The following is a 23,236-nucleotide window of genomic DNA, read 5'->3' on the forward strand; positions in this document are numbered from 1 at the left end:
TGAATGACGTATAATTCAAGTGAAGTACCCACGCGTGGGAGCACCATGGCACCAATTTTGACTATGAGGATAAATGAAGTGTTAAATCGCATGACCTCAATTGTGATATCAGACGGTTACAGAACCATACATCAGTAGACACTGAAAGCAGCTAGGATCTCTAACCTAGCTGGCCAACATTAGCTTGTGAACGTGTTTACTTTGCCTGTCAATCGGCCTGAATTTCAACAAATTGACATATTCAAGAGTACATGGAATTAACCAAGTTATGCATAGTATGTAGCTAGCTAGATGTTATTTAACCCTCCTGCTGTGTTCCGGTCGAATTGGATGATGTACAAGTTCCATGACTTTGTCTACACAGGGCATCTGAACACACAAATACATTTGGATGATTTGTATACAATTTTGGGTGTTTTATTTAACTTTTGTACACCTGTGGTGTTCCCGGTCAAAAAAGAGACTACAATTAGTGTATAAAATTGAATTCAGGCACATTCATCAGATGGACACACTTCCTCTCCCAGACCCCCACATGCATGTGTGTTTGAGCACACACACACACACACACACACACACACACACACACACACACACACACACACACACACACACACACCTCACTCCCCTTCTTGGCTTCCATGGCAACCCCCACGGGAATCTTTCCCCCACGGGAACCACACCTGTTGGCATTTTCACAAACAATCGCAACATTGTTTCAATAATATATAGAACTTTTCTCTGCAGCTCTGGTATATAAAGCTTTTTTGAGGGCTTGCTCACAATTCATTCTGTGGCAGCACAATTACCAAACGATATACTGTATGTAAGGCTGTTGATCATATCTTTGATCATGACACTGGAGAGGAGGAGAGTCCTTGTTAAACTTTGACACCAAGTAGTCTGTGATAAATAGCACAATATGTTTCATCTGAGTATTTGTTATAGTAAAAATAATCTATACATTATGATTTTTTTTACTCAAAAACAAGTTGTAAGAGCTCAGGTCAATGAGGCCTACAGGCCATAAATAGCAAATAGAAGTTCAAAACTTGTAATGTTCACAAGAACTTAAGTTGATAAAAAGATCTAACACAACATTAGGTGATAATACATGTATTATTATGGATTTATAATCCGCTATAATGGGGAGGTCATTTTGGACCGGGAACACAGAAGGAATTTACATGAAACAAACGCAACAGAAGGGTTAAACAATCACCTCTGCTACAGGAAATTCAAGAAGTTGTCATGGAGAAAGCACAATCCTTCAGAAATAAACAAACGAGATGCTCGGGCTTTAGTGCTTATTTAATTTCCTAATTAGTTAACTAGCTAGCTAAAACACTTAATCCCCCCACCCAGGCGCTGGCAGACTTCGGCTGGGCTCAGCCCACTCTGATCCAGGAGAAAGCTATCCCTCTTGCTCTGGAAGCCAAGGACCTTCTGGTCTGTGCCAAGACCGGCTCAGGAAAAACGATGCCTACGCTGTACCTGTCATCCAGCGCATCCTGACATCCAAACAGGTGAGAAGCAGTAGTAGCAAGGGGTGTATAACATTAGACCATCTCTGGTAGTAGTAGCATAGACCTTCAATTGGGCTATGACTAGGTAGTAGTATCATAGTAGTTGGTGATGTAGCGAGGGGAACAGCCAGCTGAAGTAAAATCTAACTGACAGAACGGCCAGCTGGAGTAAAATCTAAATGACAGAACGGCAAGCTGGAGTAAAATCTAACTGACAGAAAAGCCAGCTGGAGTAAAATCTGACTGACAGAAAAGCCAGCTGGAGTCAAATCTAACTGACAGAACGGCCAGCTGGAGTAAAATCTAACTGACAGAAAAGCCAGCTGGAGTAAAATCTAACTGACAGAAAAGCCAGCTGGAGTAAAATCTAACTGACAGAACGACCAGCTGGAATAAAATCTAACTGACAGAACGGCCAGCTGGAGTAAAATCTAACTGACAGAACAGCCAGCTGGAGTAAATTCTAAATGACATAAAAGCCAGCTGAAGTAAAATCTAACTGACAGAACGGCCAGCTGGAGTCAAATCTAACTGACAGAAAAGCCAGCTGGAGTCAAATCTAACTGTGACAGAAAAGCCAGCTGGAGTCAAATCTAAATGACAGAAAAGCCAGCTGGAGTCAAATCTAAATGACAGAAAAGCCAGCTGGAGTCATATCTAAATGACAGAACAGCCAACTGGAGTCAAATCTAAATGACAGAACAGCCAACTGGAGTCAAATCTAAATGACAGAAAAGCCAGCTGGAATAAAATCTAAATGACAGAAAAGCCAGCTGGAGTCAAATCTAAATGACAGAACAGCCAACTGGAGTAAAATCTTGAACCTTGCATGTGAAAGCGTTTATCCTGGTTCCTACCATGGAAATGGGGCAGCAGGTACAGGCCATGATCCGCCAGCTGACTGCCTACTTCCACGGAAGTCCTCAACTCTACACTAATGCAGGGGTGTAGTCATTAGTGCACACCATAGCAAACAGTTGCAAATGCTTCAAACTGTTTTGTTCCATTTGCTTCATAGTTAATACACCCCAGGTGATGGTACAATGACCCCTCACCTCTGACCTCACCCCTGACCCCCACAGAGCTAAGGAGTAAGGAGTCTCCAGAGGAATTGACTTCCAGAATGTCTCCAACGTCATCAACTTTGACTTCCCCACCACCATTGAGTCCTACATCCACTGCGTCGGACGGTAAGTGTCACCACAACAGAATACAACTTTATTGTTCACGTAGAGATGGAAACAAGCTGCAACTCTGAAATAACACAAAGGTTACATCTCAAATCGCACCCTATTCCTCCTGTAGTGCACTACATTTGAGCAGAGCTCTATAAGAGGGTGGATAAAGCTCAGCAATTCAGCCTCGCTCTTCTGCTGTAGAAGGGTGCAAGCAGACGACCCAGGTACAGCTCTCACCTTCATCTCACACACAGAGCTCCCCCTGCTGGCCGAAGTGGAGGACGCACTCACAGGAGGTACGAAAAGGCACAGGTGTTTCTATCTGATGTGTGTTTAACTGCCCTAGCGTCTCTCTGTGTGGATCTAATTGATGTAGACCAGGTATTCCCAAACTAGGGTACGCACAAAACCATCGGGGGTACGCCAAATAAAAATGTGATTCACATTAAAAAGAAATACATTTTTTGTACATTTTTTTCTTCTTCACATTTTCAAACAGTCCATTTATATTTTCCAACAGGGTTATACATTTGGGTGAGTTTTTTTCTCACCTGAGTAGCTTTGTTTCACTGCCAAAAATAAAATTAAACCATCATGTGTTCAGCGAATTAACAACACAATGTCAAATACAGGTAGCCTAGTCAAATAATTAACATCCAATCACATTAACCGTTACTCTCTTGCGGGAAATTCCATTAACGGTCCGTATGTAGCCAAAACGTAGCTGCTGCTGCTCATGTTGGTATCTGTACTGATGGCGCAAAAGCCATGACAGGGAGACATAGTGGAGTGGTAACGCCCGTGCAAGCAGTTTCTCCCGACGCCACTTTGGTACACTGCAGCATCCACCGAGAGGCTCTTGCTGCCTGACAGCTTGAAAGACGTTTTGGACACTACAGTGAAAATGGTTAACTTTGTTAAAGCAAGGCCCCTGAACTCTCCTGTATTTTCTGCACTATGCAATATGGGCAGCAACCATATAACGGTTTTACAACATAAAGAAGTGCGCTGGTTATCAAGGGGCAAAGTATTGACACATTTATTTTAAATTTAGAGACGAGCTTAAAGTTTTCTTTACTGACCATGATTTTCACTTGTCTGACCGCTTGCATGATGCTCTGTATCTAGGTTAACAGGAACACTCCAACTATATTCAATGTGCGTGACAAAATTGAGGCTATGATTATGAAGTTGGAGCTCTTCTCTGTCTGCATTAACAAGGACAACACACAGGTCTTTCCATCATTGTATGATTTTTTGATTGCAAATTAACTCAAGCTTAAGGACAATGTCAAATGTGATATAGTGAAGCACCTGAGTGAGTTGGGTCCGCAATTACGCAGGTACCTTCCCAAAATGGACGACACAAACAACTGGATTTGTTATCTCTTTCATGCCCATGCCTCCAGTCCACCATCTGAACAAAAGAGCCTTATCGAAATTGCAACAAGCGGTTCTGTGAAAATTGAATTTAATCAGAAGCCACTGCCAGATTTCGGGATTGGGCTGCACTCAGAGTATCCTGCCTTAGCAAATCGCGCTGTTAAGACACTGATGACTTTTGCAACCAGGTACCTATGTGAGAGTGGATTCTCGGCCCTCACTAGCATGAAAACTAAATACAGGAACAGTCTGTGTGTGGAAAATGATTTAAGACCGAGACTCTCTCCAATACAACCCAACATCGCAGAGTTATGTGCATCTTTTCAAGCATACCCTTCTCAAACTGTGGTGAGATATTCACAATTTCCGATGAACAAATAAGGTTTTATATGTAAGATGGTTAAATAAAGAGCACAATTATTGATTATTATTATATTATTATTTGTGCCCTGGTCCTATAAGAGCTCTTTCTCACTTCCCACGAGCCAGGTTGTGACAAAACTCACACTCATTCTTATGTTTAATAAATGTATCATATAGTGTGTGTGGCAGGCTTACAATGATGGCAAAAAACAACATTTGAGAGTGCGCTGTCCCTGGTGCGAGAGGGTGTACACAGCTGGAGGTTGAATGTTTGAAGGGGTACAGGACTATAAAAAGTTTGGGAACCACTGATGTAGACTGTTTAACTGACCTAGCATCTGTGTGGATCTAATTGATGTAGACTGTTTGACCTAGCATCTCTCTGTGTCTCTCAGATAACGCTGAGTGGGTTTTGAAGCCGTATGGTTTTAATATGGAGATTGAGGGCTTCAGATACTGCTAATCGGGTATGTACACACACCTCTGTGATATCATAGCACACCTGTTCACCTCACACCTGGTAGTATATGAGTTTGGATTGTGTGTGTGTGTAGGATGCCATGCGGCTGGTGACTAAGCAGGCAGTGAGGGAGGCCAGACTGAAAGAAATCAAGCAAGTGCTGCTCAACTCAGAGAAACTCAAGGTGAATGGGCTTCTCTCTCCTCCTGTTTCTCTTTCTTCTCCCTTAACTGATTGGTCCGTTGTTCTGTCACTCAAACATACTTTGAGGACAACGTTAAAGACCTGCACCCTGCCGTCATCAACCACACCTGAAAAACATCCTGAAATACCTCAGTAAGACACACACTGCTTAGAGACCTCTTCTATAATATTTCAACCTTACACTCAGATTATGGTGAATGTAAACAATTTCTTATTGTCCGTTTCAGTCGCTCCGACGCTGAGGGGAGGGCCAACCCAATGTCAGGCAGGAGGAGAGAGAAGCCCAAACCTGACGGGGTCGCCAAGACAACCATCAAGGTAACGCTCCGTCCTAACTAACTCTAACCCAGACATAACCCTTTAACCCTAGCTGTAACCCTAACCTAACTCAACAAAGACCACACTGGGGAGTAGCAAGCCGTTTGCCGACATTCCATTCTTTTTTTTCTCATTGTTATTTGTTTCGCACTGGGAGCAGCAAACGGTAAGCAGGCATTTACATTTCAAAGTGTAATGAATACACTGATCTATCTAACCTTGTCTCATTCCTCCCTTCTCTTCATCAATCCCTCCCTTCTCTTCCTAGAAGGACTTCTGAGGCAAGAACCACTTGAAGAGTTTTTGCTACACCGGAGTGAGGAGCCGAGGGGGCAAGACTAGCAAATCCTACGCTTCCATTTCAACGTCCACCAATTACAATTCACCTATGACATCACCAGTTTCCAGATCAGTGCAGATGGAGGGGAAACAAACTGAGGAAGCTACTGTAGACTGAGATGCAGCCGAAGTGTCCACTATCAGGCCGCAAATGGAAGAAAACGGACTGAAACAAGAGGGGACTATCTGAACTTATCCAATAAGAAACACTTGTTTTTGTATTCTGTTGGAAAACATTTTGCTACGTTTTGAAACAGTGCACACTAATGAATACAACCCAGATGAGGAACCTACCAGCAGCACCATTACTCTTAAACTGAGCCAACATCGGAGTTTGCCTGGTTAGAAAACCTGGCAAATTAATATAACGTGCATTCCCTCCTAAACACGAGAGGTATCACAGTAATGTTATGACTGCATTACTCTGCACTTCCACTGACGCGAATTAACTTCCTTCTCTTTACTAGTGTTTAATGAAATCCGAATTGAAGAATTAAAATGATTGTTTTTCAATAAGTAATTTTCTATTATTGAATTGTCAATAATAGAAATGGAATTGACCCCAATTCTGGTATTTACTATACACATGCTGTGTATGTGTGGTCATTTCAGATGGCTACACGTGGGTATTGCATTTATTGTTTCTTTGTAATAAGAATTCAGAAAACATTTATTACATGTTTTTTTTTTGCTCCTTAAGCTGTTTACCAAAAATCATGTCAGTCCCAGAGGTCTCCGTTTACCATAAATCATGTCATGTCAGTCCCAGAGGTCTCTGTTTACCATAAATCATGTCATGTCAGTCCCAGAGGTCTCTGTTTACCATAAATCATGTCATGTCAGTCCCAGAGGTCTCTGTTTACCATAAATCAGTCCCAGAGGTCTCTGTTTACCATAAATCAGTCCCAGAGGTCTCCGTTTACCATAAATCAGTCCCAGAGGTCTCCGTTTACCATAAATCAGTCCCAGAGGTCTCCGTTTACCATAAATCAGTCCCAGAGGTCTCCGTTTACCATAAATCAGTCCCAGAGGTCTCTGTTTACCATAAATCAGTCCCAGAGGTCTCCGTTTACCATAAATCATGTCATGTCAGTTACACAGGTCTCTGTTTACCATAAATCATGTCATGTCAGTCCCAGAGGTCTCTATTTACTATTAATCATGTCATGTCAGTCCCAGAGGTCTCTGTTTACCATAAATCATGTCATGTCAGTCCCAGAGGTCTCTGTTTACCATAAATCAGTCCCAGAGGTCTCTGTTTACCATAAATCAGTCCCAGAGGTCTCTGTTTACCATAAATCATGTCATGTCAGTCCCAGAGGTCTCTGTTTACCATAAATCATGTCATGTCAGTCCCAGAGGTCTCTCCCTCTAACCAAAGGTTCTTTGGGGGGCCTCCCGAGTGGCACAGCAGTAAGGCACTGCATCGCAGTGCTTAAGGCGTCACTACAGACCCAGGTTCGATCCCAGGCTGTGTTACAGCCGGCCGTGACCGGGAAGACCCATGAGGCGGCACACAATTGGCCCAGTGTCACCCGGGTTAGAGGATGGTTTGGCTGGCCGGGATTTCCTTGTCCCATCGCGCTCTAGTGTCTCTCTGTGGCGGGCCGAGTGCCTGCAAGTTGACTTCGGTCATCAGCTGGACAGGGTTTCCTCTGACACATTGGTGCGGTTGGCTTCTGGGTTAAGCGAGCAGTGTGTCAAGAAGCAGTGTGGAGGATGCATGGCTCCCGACCTTCGCCTCACCCGAGTCTGTAGGGGAGTTGCAGCGATGGGACAAGACCGTAACTACCAATCGGATATCACAAAAAATTGGGGAGGAAAAGGGGTAAAAGTACAAAAAGATAAATAAAAGTTCTTTGGGGACATGCTTTGGATGTAAATTTGAACTGGTGTTAGAATAAATTATGGACACAACGTAGAAAGCAAGTGGAATTCAGATTCATATAACCACCACAAATCTTGATATGGTTCAAATAATTTTATTGATTATGATTGCAAGCCCATATCTTGTTTCACATTTAATACAATGTACACATGGTTACATTTAAGAGCGGTAAGAGAAGTTTGAATGATAAAACAGAAGAGGATATTGTAGTCAAAAAGGCATGCTACACACCTATGGTAGGTAGGCAGCTTAACCTGAATAAACAGAATGGATGCAGGTGTGAGGGTTTTTACTCAAGTAAATAAACAATTGTCAAATAATGGCTACAATAATATAAGATGAACCGGCATGAAGGTTTAGTTTCGAACATTTGGCACATACAGTGAGGCTGTGGTCGGATTCCCTTCTTCCTGGAGTGTACACACTGATGCATTGGTATACTTGGGCTGGAGGGAGTTCCTTATAGTCCAAGGGACTCAAAATAACCGTATGTCCATCATCTCTGTTGGATGAAAAATGTCAGCAGCATCTCAGACCATTTACCAGAACTTGTCTGGTGGCTTGGACTCATTTCAGATGTGGAGTGAACAAGGAGAAGGGTAGAGAGTCGGTTCCCAGGCCAGGCTGGAGAGAGAAGGCACGTTGCAAGGCCTGCTGGGTTTTGGAATCTCTCGGCAGAGAATGAAAGACTCATATCTGGCACCATGTTACCGAATGCTTTACTGCAGCATTTCTTAAAAGTATGGGTTGAGACCCACTTTGGATTGCTGATGCTACAGGTGCATTAGGAAAGTATTCAGACCCCTTGACTTTCAACATTTTGTTACATTACAGCCTTATTCTAAAATGGATTAAATAAAAAATGTTCGTCAATCTACGCACAACACCCCATAATGACAAAGCTAAAACAGTTTCAGAAATATTTGCAAATGTATTAAAAATAAAAACAGAAATACATTATTTACATAAGTTTTCCGACCCTTTCCTATGAGACTAAATTGAGCTCAGGAGCATCCTGTTTCCATTGATCACCCTTGAGATGTTTCTACAACTTGATTGGAGTCCACCTGTGGTAAATTAAATTGATTGGACATGATTAGGAAAGGCACACACCTGTCTATTATGGTGGAAATTACAAGATTATGTTATAATACTTTTATTGCATCAAATGGTTGTTTTATGCAACAGAATAGAGGGTTCTTATAACTCTATTGTATCTGTGTGAACTGAAAGTGGGCCTCTGGGAGATAACACTGACAGGAGATTTACGATGTCTTTGGGTGATACCGCATTCCAGAGCATGAGTTAATGTTTCTGTACTGGGGTAACAGGGGGAAATGGCTCCAGTATGGAGTTGGGGGTCAGACCCTGGTCTCTACACAAGGAGAACTGTTTTTACAGCAGATACTGTCTGCTGTGAATTATAAGTATCTTTCATACAAATCTTAACCTTGTGACCCTTTCCATACATCTGTTGTTTGTCATATAGACTGAAGGAGGATGGACTTTGCTATAAAAATGCTGTGGCTCAAACCATCTCATTGAGTTCTCAGTGATCACCTCCAGGGGTGATTACCGACCAGCTCCATTACTGCAGTAATTAAATAATAAAGTTAGATTATTTTGAGGAAATCTAAAAGTCTCTCCTTTTGATTTCAATAATTCCACCACACTATATAAAGGTCCCACATTTGACAGTGCATGTCAGAGCAAAAACCAAGACATGAGGTTGAAGGAATTGTCCGTAGAGCTCAGAGACCGGATTGTGTCGAGGCACAGATCTGGGGAAGGGTACCAAAACATTTCTGCAGCATTAAAGGTCCCCAAGAACACAGTGGCCTCCATCATTCTTACATGGAAGATGTTTGGAACAACCAAGACTCTTCCTAGAGATGGCTGCCCAGCCAAACTGAGCAATCGGGGAAGAATGGCCTTGGTCAGGGAGGTGACCAAGAACCCGATGGTCACTCTGACAGAGCTCCAGAGTTTCTCTGTGGAGATGGGAGAACCTTCCAGAAGGACAACCATCTCTGCAGCACTCCACCAATCAGGGCTTTATGGTAGAGTGGCCAGACGGAAGCCATTCAGTAAAAGGCATATGACAACCCGCTTGGAGTTTGCCAAAAGGCACCTAAAGGACTCTCAGACCATGAGAAACAAGATTGAACGCTTTGGCCTGAATGCCAAGCATCACGTCTTGAGAAACCTGGCACCACTCCTACGGTGAAGCATGGTGGTGGCAGCATCATGCTGTGGGGATGTTTTTCAGAGGCAGGGACTGGGAGACTAGTCAGGATTGAGTGAAAGATGAACGGAGGAAAGTACAGAGAGATCCTTGATGAAGAGCGCTCTGGAGCGCTCAGGACCTTAAACTGGGGCGAAGGTTTACCTTCCAACAGGACAATGACCCTAAGCACACAGCCAAGACAACGCAGGAGTGGCTTCGGGACAAGTCTCTGAATGTCCTTGTGTGGCCCAGCCAGAGCCCGGACTTGAACCCAATTTAGCATCTCTGGAGCATCTTTTAGAAGACTTGAGGCTGAAATCGCTGCCAAAGGTGCTTCAACAAAGTACTAGAAAGGGTCTGAATACTTATGTAAATGTGACATTTAAGTAAACATTTTTATAAATATGCAAACATTTAAAAAAAAACTCTATGCTTTGTCATTATGGGGTATTGTGTGTAGATGAGGGAAAAAAATGAATTTAATCAATTTTAGAATAAGGCTGTAATGTAACATTTTGTAGTGGGGACAGAAACATTAGTATTCTCAAATGTAAATGTTTTTATATATTTTATTTGTAGGTTTAGCTCACATAATATAATTTAAAAGTTTGCATTAAGGTGTCTGTAATAGAATAAATGTGGCAAATGTAGATGTTAATAAATTCTATTTTTTTTTTTTAGGAACTCAGTCAGGGTCTCAACTTAGTTAGAATAGTCTAATACACAAGGTGCTATTTAGAAATGTGGTTGTGCATCACCAGTTTTCTCGTTATGCCAGTCACTCAATTAGTCATGTCAGCTAACAGTTTTTAGATTGGTAATTCAGTCTAGCTAGCTATCTAAACTTGTAGTAATCATGGCAACATACCAACAGGCCACGTGCCCAGGGCAGTGGTGTAAAGTACTTAAGTAAAAATACTTTAAAGCAGGTTTTTTTGTATCTGTAGTTTTAAAAAAAGACTTTTACTTCACTACATTCCTAAAGACAAGAATGTACTTTTTACTCCATAGATTTTCCCTGACACCCAAAAGTACTTACATTTCAAATGGTTAGCAGGACAGGAAAATGGTCCAATTCACACACTTATCAAGAGAACATCCCTGGTCATCTCTACTGCCTCTGATCTGGTATGACTCACTAAACACAAATGCTTTGTTTGTAAATTACGTCTGAGTGTTGGAGTGTGCCCCTGGCTATCCATAAATTAAAAAACAAAATCGTGCCATCTGGTTTGCTTAATTTAAGGAATTTGAAATGATTTATACTTTAATTTTTGATACTTAAGTATATTTTAGCAATTACAATCACATTTGATACTTAAGTATATTTAAAACAAATACTTTTACTCTAGTAGTATTTTACTGGGTGACTTTCACTTTTCTATTAACGTATCTTTACTTGTAATCAATTATGATAATTGGGTACTTTTTCCAACACTGCACAGGAGCACATTGATTTTGGTAATTACTCTCACTCAGATACCATATTAACATGATATAAGCCATATCAAAATGGGTAGAATTGCAGGAAACTAGCTGTAAAACTGCAGAAAGAAAAATGCTCTGCCCCATGGCAAAATGTGTAGAATTGCAGAAAACTTGCTTTAAAACGGCAATTTTTTTCTCCGCCATCAACAGGGGGGCCACTAAAATGTTTTCTTAGGACCCCCAAAAGGGGGCATGATTTCATGAGCTTGGGTCCCAAGAAAACATCGACTTTCCCCATTGGTTCACAGGCTGAAAAGGTTTAATAACCCCTGCTTTACTGTGCGCACACACACACCACAGAGAACACACAATCACACACCTTTGATGCACAATGTTCAGTTCTCACACACACACACAAACAAACAATTCATGTACATTTTCACAACTAGGAATGTATAGAATTCACTCACCATATTCAGAAAACAGCCCTTAGGCCTAATCAACTGCAAAAAGGCTCCAACAACTATCACCTGATACACTTCACCACACAACCATTTCGCCAGTACGCTCACACACACACACACACACACACACACAGAGTAAGAAGTATAATATGAAGGCTGATAGTGATGGCACATCCGGGGGGTGAGGAGATCAAGAGGGGTCCAGCAACATCACATGACCTCACAGCAAGAGTTCTGCTTCCGCGCCTGGGGAGAACACACACACACACACAGTATGATTACACTAGCAATCTAATACTGTATGTCCTCATGAATTATTGTGTGTGTGTGTTCCAATACGTTTCTCACCGTCTTGTAGAAGGCTTTAGACTGGTTCCCCAGGTGTTCTGACTTCTGGACTAGATCATCCAGCTTCTCTCCTCTGTCCAACAGACTTTCCATAGTGTTGTGCTGAGAGAGGAGATGAGGTGGAAGACTTATTTAAAAAGGGATAGATTGACAAATTTAACATGTTCACTACACCACGGGTAAACAACTTCTTGTTATTGACATGAAAATGGTGGGTAGAAGTGGAAAACTCAGCTTGCAGAGCTGTGAGGCTGCCGTTTTTCTTGGTGCCATGAATCTTTTGTTTGGGCATGTTTTTTTTCTTCACACATTCATTCAGGTTACAGAACCATTAGGCAAGCCTAGGACCCCTAGACTTAGCAAGTACAGTGTTAACAGTCGGTTTTGTAGCAAGACTGCATCGTAGCTTATTAGCTTGTGGGGCGGCAGGTAGCCTTGTGGTTAGAGCGTTTGACCAGTAACCGAAAGGTTGCTAGATAGAATCCCCGAGCTGACAAGGTAAAAATCTGTTGTTCTGCTCCTGAACAAGGCAGTTAACCCACTGTTCCTAGGCCGTCATTGCAAATAAGAATTTGTTCTTAACTGACTTGCCTAGTTAAATAAAGGTGTAAAAAAAAATTGTTTTGGGGCCAAATTACCGTAGTTTTGGTTGACGTGATGTTTTAGGTTGAAACCTCCGCCTAAATTGAAGACAAAAAAGCGGTGTGTGCCACAATCGGAAACAGGAATGGGGTGGATAATACAGGATTGTGTGGTAATACGAACCGCTCAACACTTTGAACTCAAAATGTCCAAACTACAGCTGTTGAATGTGCATCTTACTGAACGACTAACAGTGGCTGAGATATCCCAGGCCGTGGAAAAAACGTTAGCAAAGAAATGTCCCATTCCAAAGAGGAGAACGGATGTCTACAGAGGCTACTGGATTTGGTTTTCAAACCAGAGTCACAGAGCAGGTTTGTATCAACTAGCTAGATATCACATAAATCAGATGATACATTAACAGGGTTTGGTAGATTACTTTCTATGTGTAATGCGTGGAAGTTAAATTACAATTCCTAAACTGGGTAATCCAAACTCAGTAATGTAATCTGGTTACTTTTAGATTACTTTCCCCTAAAGATACATTAGAAGAAGACAAAAATGAATATTACCAATTGACTGACACCTATTGCCGGATATGCATGACTCCAACTCGATCATCAAGTTTACTGATGACACAACAGTGGTAGGCCTAATAACCAACAACGACGACGAGACAACCTACAGGCCCGGGCGGAATGGTTCCGGGAAAATAACCTCTCCTTCAACGTCAACAAAACTACCGATCTGATTGTGGACTATCAGAGAGAGCACGCCCCCTTCCACATAGATGGGGCCGCAGTAGAGGGTCAAAAGCTTCAAACTCCTTGGTGTGCACATCACCAAGGACCTGAAATGGACTCTGTGGTGAAGAAGTCGCAACAGCGCCTCTTCAACCTTAGGAGGCTGAAGAAATTCAGCATTGCCCCCAAGACCCTCATTAACTTCTCCAGATGCACCGTCAAGAGCATTCTGTCTGGCTGCATCACCGCCTGGTACAGCAACTGCACAGCCCGCAACCGCATGGCTCTCCAGAGGGTGGTGCGGTCATCCCAATGCATCACCGGAGGCACACTGCCTGCCCTCCAGGACATCTATATCTTCACTATTATTCTACAATGTAGAAAATAGTAAAAATAAAGAAAAACCCTTGAAAGAGTAGGTGTTCTAAAACGTTTCACCGGTAGTGTACATAGAGACATGGATCACTGGTCACTTTAACAATGTTTACATACTCTTCTATCCACCTTATATTTACAGTGCTTTGCAAAAGTATTCAGACCACTTGGATTTCTTCACATTGTATTGTGTTACAGCGGGGTTGAACTAGATTTCATTGTTGACAAAATATTATGACAATCTACACAAAATACTCTGTAATGTCAAAGTGGAAGAATTGTTTTATATTTTTTGAAGATAACCAAGCAGTGACCCTCATCCCCTCTCTGCTGTAAATCCAAACTACGCTGAACTGCAGAACAAAGACACTGAAAGTGTTAATGGGATCGAGTGGAGGACTTCTGCCAGGCAGGGTAAACCAAAAGTTGTCCTGTTTGAAATCTCCTAGTTAAAGACATGCATTGTTGCAAGGCGTCTAAAAATAATTTTACTTCACTGCTTCATTTAACTTTTCATGTGCGAACCAAACACATAAAGCATAATTAACATCTCTGTGGTGCGCGCGGGAAAGACCTAGAGACCACAGCGAGTTTGATAGATCACCTGGAAACTCACACTAAAGCTGAAACTAAACATTTCTGTCATGTTAATGGCAAATGTTTCTCTCCTGATTGTAAACTGAAAAGACATATGGGGAAGAAATCATGTCAATGCAAATAATGTGTAAAGTGCTTCATCTTTAAGACACATGATGATTCACACAAAGGAGAAGCCATATAATTGCTAAGATTGTGGGAATTGTTTCATCCAAGTCAGATCTGACCAGGCATGTGATGATTCACTAAGGGTTGAAACCATATACACAGAGTATACAAAATATTAAGGAAAGCTGCTCTTTCCATGACATAGACTTATTGAGGTAACCTGTTAAATCCACTTCAATCAGTGTAGATGAAGAAGGGGAGGAAACCGGTTAAAGAAGGATTTGCAACAACTGAAACATGGATTGTGTATGTGTGCCATTCAGAGGGTGAACGGGCAACACAAAATATGTAAGTGCCTTTGAACAGGGTATGGTAGCTGGTGCCAGGCGCACTGGTTTGTGTCAAGAACTGCAATGCTGCTGGGTTTTTCACACTCAACAGTTTCATGTGTGTATCAAGAATGGTCCACCACCTAAACCACATCCAGCCAACTTGACAAAACTGTGGGAAGCATTGGAGTCAACATGGGCCAGCATCCCTGTGGAACACTTTTGACACCTTGTAGAGTCCATTCCCTGACAAATTGAGGCTGTTCTGAGGGAAAAAGGGGGGTGCAACTCAATATTAGGACAATGTTACTAGTGTTTGGTATACTTAGTGTAGGTGCCAAGAATGTGACAAATATTTATACCGTAAGGACATACTGACCGTAAGGACATACTGACTAAAGGCGTCCACATTAGGTTTGGTTTGCTCCTAGCACAACTCGGCTAGGCGAAGCGAACATCTGTACCTCGCATACTCCCTTTAAAAGACCTATTGTTGAAAATTTTGCGACAATATTACAGTTTGAGACATTGTAGCAACAAATAGCCAATATTCACTTCCTAAAAATAGTCTGAATTAATCTAAGATCAATCAAGAAATCTGTAATATATTTTGACCTTCTGCAGAGGTCTTAATTACGCGATATGACAATTTACTAAGATGTTTGGTGCAGCATTTCTGAAATGAAAAAAAGAAATAGCCGTCTCCGTTAAATGACAAAAAACACGTAATTGAAGAATCCCTACTGTTGACCAATCACCGAAGGGGTGTAGACTTCGACTAGCCTCAAGAAGAAAAAAGAAAAAACGTCATAATATTACGTGCAAACTACCGTAATTTCCGGACTATAAGCCGCAACTTTTTTCCCAGGCTTTGAACCTCGCGGCTTAAACAATGACGCGGCTAATATATGAATTTTTCCCGCTTTCAAATTTTTTTCTCCCAAAAAAACACATTCTGTGAAGTGCTCAGTTTTTTGCCGGCATGAAGCTTTCATTAGACCAATGAAATTGCCGAACGGGTTAAGGTCAAACAACTTTTTTGTTTACCGTTTAGATTAAATCGAGCGCTCTCAAACTTCCCATCATTCTGATTACGGTAGTCATTTTGTCACCCTTATCATGGCAAAGACACGGAGAAATGCATATGATGCAGCTTTCAAGTTGAAGGCGATTGATCTGGCTGTTGGAAAAGGAAATGTGTTTCGTTAAAGCCTATTTATTTTTGTTACAAGCCGTGTTTCGTTAAAGCCTATTTATTTTTGTTACAAGCCGTGTTTCGTTAAAGCCTATTTATTTTTGTTACAAGCCGTGTTTCGTTAAAGCCTGTGTAAAGTTCATTTGTTTCAACGTACCGGTAGGCACCTGCGGCTTATAGACATGTGCGGCTTATTTATGTTCAAAATAATATATATTTTTTAATCCAGTGGGTGCGGCTTATATTCAGGTGCACTCAATAGTCCGGAAATTACGGTATTTGGACTGGGAAGCATATGGTAAGCTTTAACATATAGAGTTCAGTGTGTCAAATCGGAGGGCCTGTTGTCCAGGCTTCTGGCAGTCTCTATGTGGGTGCCACAAGGTTCAATTCTCGAGCTGACTCTCTTCTCTGTATACATCAATGATGTCTCTCTTGCTGCTGGTGAGTCTCTGATCCACCTCTACGCAGATGCCACCATTCTGTATACTTCTGGCCCTTCTTTGGACACTGTTAACTACCCTCCAGACGAGCTTCAATGCCATACAACTCTCCTTCCGTGGCCTCCAACTGCTCTTAAATACAAGTAAAACTAAATGCATGCTCTTCAACCGATCGCTGCCTGCACCTGCCCACCCATCCAGCATCACTACTCTGGACGGTTCTGACTTAGAATATGTGGACAACTACAAATACCTAGGTGTCTGGTTAGACTGTAAACTCTCCTTCCAGACTCACATCAAACATCTCCAATCCAAAGTTAAATCTAGAATTGGCTTCCTATTTCACAACAAAGCATCCTTCACTCATGCTGCCAAACATACCCTCGTAAAACTGACCATCCTACCGATCCTCGACTTTGGTGATGTCATTTACAAAATAGCCTCCAATACCTTACTCAACAAACTGGATGCAGTCTATCACAGTGCCATCCATTTTGTCACCAAAGCCCCATATACTACCCACCACTGCGACCTGTACGCTCTCGTTGGCTGGCCTTCGCTTCATACTCGTCGCCAAACCCACTGGCTCCAGGTCATCTACAAGACCCTGCTAGGTAAAGTTCCCCCTTAATCTCAGCTCGCTGGTCACCTTAACAGCACCCACCTGTAGCACACGCTCCAGCAGGTATATCTCTCTGGTCACCCCTAAAGCCAATTCCTCCTTCGGCCGCCTCTCCTTACAGTTCTCTGACTGGAACGAACTACAAAAATCTCTGAAACTGCAAACACTTATCTCCCTCACTAGCTTTAAGCACCAGCTGTCAGAGCAGCTCACAGATTACTGCACCTGTACATAGCCCATCTATAATTTAGCCCAAACAACTACCGCTTCCCCTACTGTATTTATTTATTTATTTTGCTCCTTTGCACCCCATTATTTCTATTTCTACTTTGCACTTTCTTCCACTACAAATCTACCATTCCAGAGTTTTACTTGCTATATTGTATTTACTTCGCCACCATGGCCTTTTTTGCCTTTACCTCTCTTATCTCACCCCGTATATAGACTTATTTTTCTACTATATTATTGACTGTATGTTTGTTTTACTCCATGTGTAACTCTGTGTTGTTGTACGTGTCAAACTGCTTGCTTTATCTTGGCCAGGTCGCAATTGTAAATGAGAACTTGTTCTCAACTTGCCTACCTGGTTAAATAAAGGTGAAATAAAAATACAAATAAATATGATGATTCACACAGGAGAGAAACCCTATGACTGCAAGGATTGTGGGAAATGTTTTATCCAAAAGTCAGATCTGACTATCCATAGCAGTGTAAAGAATGTGGCAAATGCATCAAAAATAATTCTGCTCTGATCAAGCATATCAATCAAATCACATTTATTTAGAAAGCCCTTTTTACATCAGCAGATGTCACAAAGTGCTGATACAGAAACGCAGCATAAAACCCAAAAGGGCAAGCAATTCAGATGTTAAAGCATGGTGGCTAGGAAAAACACCCTAGAAAGGCAGGAACCTAGGAAGAAACCTAGAGAGGAAGATCTGAGGTGTGGCCAGTTCTTTTCTGGCTTTGCCCGGTGGAGAATATAAGAATACATGGCCATTAAAGCCAGATCATTGTTCAAACGTTCATAGATGACCAGCAGGGTCAAATAATAATAATCACAGTGGTTATAGAGGATGCAACAGGTCAGCACCTCAGGAGTAAATGTAAGTTGGCTTTCAGAGTTTGAGACAGCAGGAGCAGCAGAGAGAATCAGAGGAAGGCCCTAAAAATTGTCAAAGACTCCAGCCACCCTAGTCATACACTGTTCTCACGGCAAGCGGTACCAGAGCGCCAAGTCTAGGTCCAAGAGGCTTCTAAACAGCTTCTACCCCCAAGCCATAAGACCCCTGAACAGCTAATCAAATGGCTACCCAGACTATTTGCATTGCCCCCCCACTCTCTGTTATTATCCATTCATAGTTGAATAACTCTACCTACATGTACATATTACCTCAATACCGGTGCACCCGCACATTGACTCTGTATCGGTACCCCCCTGTATATAGCCTCGCTACTGTTATTTACTGCTGCTCTTTAATTATTTGTTATTCTTATCTGTAACTTTTTTTTAGGTCTTTCTTAAAACTGCATTGTTGGTTAAAGGTCTTAAGTAAGCATTTCACTGTAAGGTCCTACACCTGTCGTATTCGGGACACGTGACAAATAACATTTCATTTGATTCATATAAATGTCAAGAATGTGGGAAATGCTTCTACCGTGAGGAACACCTGAACGCTCATATGATTACTCACACTCGGAAGAAATCATATCAACATAAAAATATGTCAAATGCTTCATCTCTAAGACACAGCTGAACAGACATATGAGGATTCACACATGCGAGAAACAACAAACACGCAAAGATTGTGGGATATGTTTCAACAGGAGTCAAATCTGAGAAGGCAACTGAGAAGGCATATTTCTCACACAGGGGAGAAACGTCTGAAAAATGTAGTAGCAACGCCGCAAACTTAAAACAGCACCAGCAGAGAAACCTTACTGGTGCAACACCTGTAGCAGATGCTCGAGAATGATTTACTTAAAAATCACAAAAGTACTCTTCATAAGAAAGAAGAAGTCAAGACAGTTCCCTTGGAGTAAAATATGTTCCAACCAGTAGATTCCAACTGACATCTGAGTCACATTTAGAAGGGTGCAACACAATTCTATGTGCACCAACAACAGTTCAAATAGAAATGTCATATTTAGAGCTGACAGGATTTCTTATTCTAGATAATAGATTAACATGTATGTTCTATTCAATATATTTCTATCTGGATGTGTCATAACCTTTATCCCAGTTAGGAGGACATGGCCCTCATGTTACTGCTCTTGTTCAAATAAGATATCATGAATGAATCAATGCATTTGGTAAACATTGAAAAGCATTGCTGTTGGCAAAGAGTTGCTTTGACGAAGACTGAAACATTGACAGTGCTGTGTGCGGAGTTCTTACATCAAAGTACTTTTGGATATCTCTTTGGATACTACCTTTGGATGTAGATATGTGAGCACATTTCAAAAAGACTCCATGGACATTTATTGTAGAATCATGACACATTTCAGTCACTCAACTCTGTCATAATAGCTGTTCTGTCTGGAGAAAGGCTCCTTATTCCAGAACACTTCATGTTTGTTTCAGAAAATGTTCTTACACTTTAATTTCAATTAATGTTACATTTTGTTATCACACACACACACACACACACACACACACACACACACACACACACACACACACACACACACACACACACACACACACACACACACACACACACACACACACACACACACACACACACACACACGAGAACTCAACTCACCAGAATTATTTTGGTTTCGTCCAACTCAGCTTGTACTTTACTCATTGCGTCCGCCTCCCGAGGATTCTACAGGCAAATAAACAAGGTTTAGATAACGCATAAACAAAACCCCACATTGCAAAACTTGTTGTTATAAGAAGTCCATCTATGGAACTCACTTCCTGATCAGTTCAATCGTGTGCAACATATTGATGAATTCTAATGCAAATCAAAATGTAAATAAATCAATTGTGATTAACCTGTGAGAGGAAGTGTGTGTGTTACCTGGTACTTGGCGAGGTAGCTGTCCAGGGCAGTATAGTGGACAGTGTCAGGAGAACCAGAGGGCCAGTCTATACTGCTCACCTGTCTGGAAAATTCCTCCAGCACCTGAAAGAGAGGGGAGGAGAGAAGGAGGGAGGGGAGAGAAGGAGGATAAGGAGGTATAGAGAGAAGGAGGGGAGGAGAGAGGAGGAGAGGGGAGGAGAGAGAAGGAGAGGGGAGGAGAGAGAAGGAGAGGGGAGGAGAGAGAAGGAGAGAGTAGTCAGGACTGAGTACTCATCCGAAGCAGGATACATGCATCAATCAAACCTCTGAGTTTCTAAATTGAATTTCAAAAAGACAGATGGTAAATCCTCAGAGGCAGTAATATTTTACAACTAACAATCCATGACTAATGGCCCTAACATAGGAAATACAGAAACTCATCTAGTTCTCCTACTCCACTCAGTAAGTGGGTCTGAATGTAAGGCAGATCACATGAATAGGTCAATATGGTCAAACGTAACACAATATCTGGCAATTAATTTTCAGCAGTATTGCCCCGGTCTGTCTGTTTGGTGCGCGCGTTTGTCAATCACTCCTTATGTAGCCAGTTAGCGATGCTAGTAATGATAACGGTCTTGTGGGTAGACAGAAAGACTTTCCACAAAAACCTTCTCGAATTAAATGTTAACTATAAAGTAGGCTTAGTTGACAAGATTATTTGTATCAATTTGGTGACTGTTGTTTTGCATATTCTGCCATGACAAGCTGCAGCAGTAATTCAATCAGAAACATCACTAGACACATTCCCCTCTTTCTAAATGCGCTATTAAAGGGGAATTACACTCTTGTTTTTCTGACCTCAAAATTGGTCTTCTAATGTGATTTAGGCATTGACAAGGCCTCAGAACATCCATTTAGATTGTTTCTGTATGAATAATTATAATATTGAGAGTAAAAAACTGGAGAAAACCCCCAAGAGGAAAACTGAATTCTTGAAAATACATAATATAAATTTTATGGGACCCCTTAGTCCCATTGTTTTACAAGGTATATTGATATAAAACATATCTTGTACACTAAGGACCCGGGGAAGAGTTTTGGGGTAGAGGAGAATAGAAAAATGTGCATATTTGAAAGCTAAAAAACTATAAAATATGGAGTAGCTTGTGACATTCTTTTAAAAGTAGCTCTCATGCTAGAAAAATCTGGAGACCCCTGCTCTAGAGGGATACTCTCCTACCTTATCCAGTAGGGTGAAGCACACTCTAGAGGGATACTCTCCGTCAGCAATCACCACCGCACCCAGGGAGTCGTTCCTCACATACACGTGACACAGGTACTCTGAGGGAACACACACACAGTCAGTCTCTGAGACACCTATGGGGGCTAACGTGGAGTTAGTGAATGTGGGTGGTATTGTGTGTGGTATATATGTGTAAGAGAGAGAGCAGCCTAGGTGTGTATGTCGTCCTCACACTAACCTTGTTCTTTGACAGAGGCTCGGCTCCCTATAGGCGAGCGTTGAACTATGAGGTCACTGGTGAATGTCATGAACTCCTGAACACTGAGACACAACCACACACAAATAATGAAGCAAGTCTCAAAAGATACTATCTATACTTAATACTCATGTAGCAATGGGAAAACCTGGGCAACATTGCAGATCAGACAGAGATAAGTAGGTACCTGACATCACTCATTTTTAAAAGAAACAGGTGACATGTCATAATTGAAACAAGGTGTGGCCAACCCTTCTCCAAGAGAGCTAGTGGGTGTGCATTACTAATAGCACCAGCCCTACAGGAACACACTTCCTGATTCAGCTAATCAATGTGTGTATTTATATTACTGGGGATGGAACAAAGGCCCAAGAGAGTTTAGGATAGCTACTCCACAAAAGGAGGATAAGCCTGCCCCCCCTGTCATAAACCATAGAGCTGGTTTCCCAAACACTGACTAATCACATTCCTAGAGGTTTAATGGAAATTCTTAATTTAAAGTATTTTTTAGTCCAGGACTAGGCTTAATCTGTGTCCAGGGAAACTGGCCCATAGATAGATAGACAAAGAGCCAATCCCACCTGGACTTCTGGAAGAAGCTGAAGGATGACAGGTCGTAGGCAGCTTTCAGTAGGTTAGACTTGGTGGTCCCTTTATACAGCACACTCAGACTGAAAAGCTTCATGGTGGTGGTGTGATAAACCTCTGTCTTCTAATGCAGGCAGCCTGCAACGATGAGATCAAGTCCTGTGTCACTTTCAGCTACACACCGCTGCTGTCATGCTAATTAGCCACACTGATGTGTGACATTATCTCACTCTCTCACACACACACACACACACACACACAGTGTGTAACTTGTTAGTTACTCAAACTTGCTACTGACATGGTGATTAACTATACAACATGATCTGAATTAAGTTATTGGACATACTGGTAGCAGTATTAGGCACTGTTTTTGCTGTAGTACAATAACCAAACAACGTTATCTGTAACTAGCAGTTAACATTAGCAACTAGATACTGTTAGCGAACTAGCTAGCGTCTGAAAGCTACAGGGCACAGCTGTCAATATCAAATCAACTTCCAAAATGTCAGCAAATCAACAAGTTGCTGCTAATGACAGTTTAACCGCTTAAAGACTGTGACAGACTTGAAACATAGCTAGCTACTAAGATAAAGTAATTTTACCTTGTTCTCTCCTCGACACAAACTTGATCCACCAGAAATTACCGGCTATAGTGTGAGTAGGCTAGCTGAACGTTAACTAATTAACGTTAGCTTACAGTACAATTTTAACAAGTTTAAAATAAATACACATTTATTTTGAATATAGTTTCACTAGCTTGTCTAGTTAAGCGATGTTGGTATTAACTATAACCGAAAGATACTGCTAGCAAAAAACACCCCTTCTTTTCCAACTACACAGGATGTTGACTACGTCATTAGCGGAAATACGTCCATCCTCAGAGATATCCCGGTTTACAGAATTCCAAACGTTGAGCGGGAGAAAGGTACCTACCCCTTCCACTATTACTCACTAGCAGCTGTTAAAAATCATCCTTCCAATAACTTAAAGAAATATACTGTTATTATTGACTTCG

At 41.7% G+C, this 23,236-nt stretch overlaps 1 protein-coding gene and 1 long non-coding RNA gene across 3 annotated transcripts; one reads left to right on the forward strand and one right to left on the reverse strand.

Annotated features, from left to right (window-relative positions):
- Window positions 1-578: 578 nt before the first annotated feature.
- Window positions 579-23,098, reverse strand: LOC106568500 (synaptobrevin homolog YKT6). 2 transcript variants are annotated; one of them, XR_006758360.1, is made up of 9 exons: window positions 22,824-23,098; window positions 22,215-22,359; window positions 21,616-21,698; window positions 21,375-21,475; window positions 20,153-20,257; window positions 19,889-19,954; window positions 12,127-12,228; window positions 11,887-12,024; window positions 579-619 (listed from the first exon to the last, which is right to left on the reverse strand). XR_006758360.1 is itself a non-coding variant. In XM_014138908.2 (8 exons), the coding sequence occupies exons 2-8, from the start codon at window positions 22,316-22,318 to the stop codon at window positions 11,989-11,991; spliced, it is 597 nt and encodes a 198-aa protein (XP_013994383.1). In that variant the 5' UTR covers window positions 22,319-22,359; window positions 22,824-23,098; the 3' UTR covers window positions 11,612-11,988. The 2 variants fall into 2 exon arrangements, 1 of the variants encoding a protein (XP_013994383.1); XM_014138908.2 differs by lacking the exon at window positions 579-619 and having other exon boundaries at window positions 11,612-12,024.
- On the forward strand, window positions 4,410-7,013 carry LOC106568519 (uncharacterized). Its single transcript, XR_006758361.1, has 3 exons — window positions 4,410-5,094; window positions 5,342-5,432; window positions 5,701-7,013. It is a non-coding gene; the product is annotated as an uncharacterized lncRNA (long non-coding RNA).
- Window positions 23,099-23,236: the final 138 nt, after the last annotated feature.

The sequence above is a fragment of the Salmo salar genome, chromosome ssa01, assembly GCF_905237065.1.
Source record: "Salmo salar chromosome ssa01, Ssal_v3.1, whole genome shotgun sequence".
Classification (NCBI taxonomy): Eukaryota; Metazoa; Chordata; class Actinopteri; order Salmoniformes; family Salmonidae; genus Salmo; species Salmo salar.

Coding starts and splice junctions, on each gene's coding strand:
- LOC106568500 (XM_014138908.2), bottom strand. CDS start 22,318: ATGAAGCTTTTCAGTCTGAGTGTGCTGTATAAAGGGACCACCAAGTCT. Junction 19,955..20,152: donor GCTACCTCGCCAAGTACCAG/GTAACACACACA, acceptor ATTTGCCTGTAG/AATCCTCGGGAGGCGGACGC. Junction 12,025..12,126: donor CTAAAGCCTTCTACAAGACG/GTGAGAAACGTA, acceptor TGTTCTCCCCAG/GCGCGGAAGCAGAACTCTTG.